The sequence below is a fragment of the Toxorhynchites rutilus genome, chromosome 3, assembly GCF_029784135.1.
Source record: "Toxorhynchites rutilus septentrionalis strain SRP chromosome 3, ASM2978413v1, whole genome shotgun sequence".
NCBI lineage: Eukaryota > Metazoa > Arthropoda > Insecta > Diptera > Culicidae > Toxorhynchites > Toxorhynchites rutilus.
In genome coordinates, this window is record NC_073746.1 from 19,327,027 (window position 1) to 19,331,490 (window position 4,464).

General features: G+C 34.7%; 1 protein-coding gene across 1 annotated transcript; it reads right to left on the reverse strand.

The window, feature by feature from the left end:
- Positions 1 to 783: 783 nt before the first annotated feature.
- On the reverse strand, positions 784 to 4,229 carry LOC129772925 (uncharacterized). The gene is made up of 2 exons (XM_055776457.1): positions 3,454 to 4,229; positions 784 to 2,481 (listed from the first exon to the last, which is right to left on the reverse strand). The coding sequence occupies exons 1-2, from the start codon at positions 3,664 to 3,666 to the stop codon at positions 784 to 786; spliced, it is 1,911 nt and encodes a 636-aa protein (XP_055632432.1). The 5' UTR covers positions 3,667 to 4,229.
- Between the last annotated feature and the right edge of the window lie 235 nt (positions 4,230 to 4,464).

Sequence of the window (4,464 nt, forward strand, 5' to 3'; positions counted from 1 at the left end):
AGCTTTTTGGTAGGAAAGAGCTGATTCACTGGGACTGACAGTTAAAAAATAATAAAATAAAAAAAAACATTTTGATTTCGGATGTTTAACAAAATGTGACTACTTTCTAGTCGAATTGCTGACTGTTTTCTACTTATACAATAGGTATCTCTGGAAACTGGGAACCGATACTGATATTGTGCAAACACCCTTGATGCGGGCTGAATAGAAAGCGAAACAAAAAAAAAAACGGGGCTTAACGTGTTAACAAAACACGTGTACACCTTGTTAGCGAATGTCGAATAACGATGAAATTTATATCCCGCAAAGTATTGCAGATCACCCATTATCTTCATAAAACGATGTTCATATGCATAGTCTTTCGGAAAAACACAAAAAAAAGTTCGTTCCCAGTAATAAGAAAAGCAACATCAAGTCAATTGTACATCCTAGTTGACATTCTAGGTATAACTGTCCCACCATGAATTTTGAAGCCCGTAATTGATCGATTAATGTGAGGGGATATTTTCACATTTCATTAAACAATAGTTTACTGTTTAAAAAAAACAAAATATGGGTTTACTCTGATATTTCATGAGGGATTGCTTATATATATATATATATATATATATATATATATATATATATATATATATATAAGTTAACAAGTTAAATGAATTTCGGAATAATAACGTAAGCCACTGAATGAATTGGAGGGTCGATGACGACTGAGAATTTACTTTATTGCCTATTTTCACAGAGGTCTGATTATTATGGTTTCCTAACTGCCTGTTAAGCTGTTTCTTATTGCGTGCATTCTGGGTGTCGTTGTTGGTGCGTGGTCAGCTTGTTAGAATGTGTGTCAACGCTCGTTCGTTCGATGACACTTTGGTTCACATCGTGTGGCGTGGAGCGATCGCTTGTTGTTGTTGTGTTGTTGATATCGGGATGCTCGATAAGTATTGTGGGTGATCCTTTTGTAACTGCTCCCTCTTCTACTTCCGAAAGTCCCTTTTCGGAATCTCGTTGAGTTTTTATACGACGTTTTCCTGCTCTCATCCAAAAACAAAGGTTGTAGGTCCTGAATACGATGACGCTGCTATAAGCAACAATGATCATGGAGACGGTTGACAATCCTCCGAAGATTCCCCAAAGTTTCAAGTCAAGTTCGTTTTGCCTGAGGTAGACATGTTTCAATGTTTCTCTGTTGCTGATAGTTTGATTATTTACGTGTGCGATATCGTAAATTTTCTGAAGTTTCCAGTATACTTTGACATTATGCATTGCTCCCTGGATTATATCTAGCTTGGCAGTATATTCACTGCTGTAAAATTTTTCTTCATTGAAGAATATTGTGCAGTTGTCGAAGTTGATTAGAAAGTTTCCTTCCAATGTTCGATTATCTGGTCCACATGTTGATATTAAAGTTTGATTTTTTGCTTTGCGAATGAGAAGGTTGTTTTCAGAAATGAGGTTTTGTAGAGTTTTATTTTGTGTCTCGGAAACACATTCTGTTTTCCTACCGAAAATCAGTGAAACAACGCATTTATCTGTAAATTCCTTTAAATTCGATGACCTTTGTACATAATCTTCAGGATTCGTGGTGGTATAAAGGGTATTCTCGTTTTTTATAAGGTGCGTTGGAGTATTTCGTATCATCTGGTTTCTTTGTACCAATGGATAAATTCTAATGACAGTAGACGTTCTGTTTTGTAGCTGAGGTACACTCAAGATGTATAACAGCATCTCTTTGTTGACGACTATCTTGGGTGTTACAAATTGAAGAGCTTCGTCAGGTAACTGTATTTCTATGCCTTGATTTTGGAGCAGGGTTCTTATCACGGATATTTCATGGATAGAGAGCATTCGTCCGTTAATCGCTGATGTTTTTGATAAAATAATTGCTTCTTGAATGTCTTCCAACAGGGTGTTTATTATGTCGATGTTCAAAATAATAGTGATCACCTTCAATTCATCCAAAATGATCTTTACTGTGTGTAGATTAGATGTAATTTGATTTACTGCATTCGTTAGTGATTTGATTCGTTCATTGATCTGGACGTTAACTTGATATTGCTGGTTGTTTTGTTCAATAAGGTCGTTCATTGTTGAGTTAATTATTCGCAAATCCTGAGCGTCCGGTGATCCTGCGATCCACTTCCACCCATATCCTAAGCTGTCCCATCGTTTCTGTCTACTATGATTCTGCGGTTTGATGTGATAGAAACTTGTGTACAATTTTTTTATCCTATATTTTATAATGTTTGTTAATGGATTTTTTTCTTCCAACTTTGTGTAAGATAAGCTTGTTAATAAATTAACAGTTTGTTCTATTTCATACATATCAATCGGATGGATGATCTTAATATTCCCTGTCTGCACCCTACACAATTTCTCGCTGGTTATCAATAGGGGATTTTCGTACAGATTTTGTATGTGTAATTGGGATGAATTTGTTATACCCAATAGGCTGATGAACAAGAACCAACATATTTTGAATTTCTGAAATTAAAGGATAGTACCTCATGTTAGAAGTGCATAATAATTTGCAAAATGTTTAATTAAAAAAAAAATGTTTTACAATTTTCTTTTCCGTTTAATTTTTGATTTATGTAGTTTTATGTTCCTATGGTCAATACATGTTTTTCTTCGATTATGTCTGACATTCTGCCTTTTGAACTTTGGTTTCTTCTTTTCTTTTATACCTTGAACCTTGCTATAAACAGTCTCGTTTTCTACTAAATATGGTTCTCCAACTCTCTTTTTGTTATGAGCTTCATTAGTTTTATTCTGATAAGCCTCTAATTTTTCAGTTATTTCATCAAATATTTGATTTCTATTCTCGAGAATTGTTTCAAGATTAAGGGGTCTCTCTTGTCCATCTTTTATTCTGTAGAAAATTTCTATTGGTTTTAATTTTGTTGCACTGTGAATTGTTGCGTTATATAGTGTCGTGGATATTTTGTAGATTTCTTTGCTAGTTAGATCAGGATATTTTGGTCGTACGCAGAGAAAAATCTCATTGAGCGTTGAATGAAAACGTTCTACGATTCCGTTCATTTCACTGTGATTGGAGGGTGTGAAATACATTTCTACTTCGAGTCTTTGTAGTAATGCTCTAACTTCAATTGATTTAAAAGCGACTTCATTGTCGCAAACAATCATTCTTGGGGTACCGTATGTTGAAATTAGTTTAATGAGGCCACGTTTGACGTCTATAATCGATCTCGATTTTATAGGGATAAGCATAGCAAAGTGAGATAGTTTATCCACAGCGGACAAAAACAGATCGGGGGAGGAAATAAAAATGTCAAGATGAAGTATATCCAATGGTTTTTTAGGAATGGGAGTACTAGAAAGTTTTATTTTATATGGGTTTCTTTCGTACTTGTTCTCTAGACAAGTGGAGCAGAGATTTATGTATGTCTGAATCTTTTTTCGAATTTGTGGAAAATAATAATTTTTAAGGATTACCGCATAGTTCTCATCTGCCCCTCGATGTGCTCTCTGATGTGTCTCTTCTATGATCCTGTTTTGATCCTCGTTAGTTAGCACGTCCTGTAGAATAGATTTAGTTAATACAACTTTGAAAAGTTTATTACGTGAAAAATGATTTTTATATATCTCTTGTAAGGTACTAACAACACTTTCGGGACACAATATACCTGTTTTTTTTTTATGGTGCATGTATTCATGAAAAATCGTGATAGCAGTTCTGGAATCGTAGTCCGGCCGTGAAATCGTTGTTCTATAGACTCCTGGAAAAATTAGCTCAGATACGTTATCCTCTTGTTGTCCAATTTTTAGAACTATCTGGTTTTTGAAATAATTTAGTGGAAGTTTTGTAATTTTGATAAGATCACTATCGTCAGCGTCTGTAGAATGGGTTGAATTGTCATCCGAGGATTCATCAAACTGTTCGTTGTAATTTATATCACTGTTTATCCGCGATAGTTCATCGGCAACTACATTTTGCTTTCCTGGTCTATGACGGATTTCATAGTCAAATTCTTCTAAACGAAGCTTCCAACGTAGTAATTTGTTATGGGGATCTTTTAGATTTAAAGCAAAAGTTAAAGGTTTGTGGTCAGTATAAAGAATGAATCTACGGCCAAACAAATATGGACGAAAATGTTTACATGCCCAATCGATAGCCAAAAGTTCCTTCTCAATAGTGGAATAATTTTCTTCGCTTTTTGACAAAGTTCTAGAAGCAAAGGCTATTGGATGATCTTTTCCCACAGGACCCTGTGAAAGTACAGCTCCTAAAGCGTATTTGGAGGCGTCTGTTGTTAATATAAAAGGCTTTTCAAACTCGGGATATTTTAGGATTTGACTACTACTGAGAATTTCTTTACATTTTTGAAATGCTGAAATAAAATCATTACTATGTTTTATAGTTTCGCCTTTTCTAAGCTGTTGAGTTAAGGGTTTCGCTATACGTGCGAAATCTCTTATGAATTTTCTGTAATATCCTAGTACTCC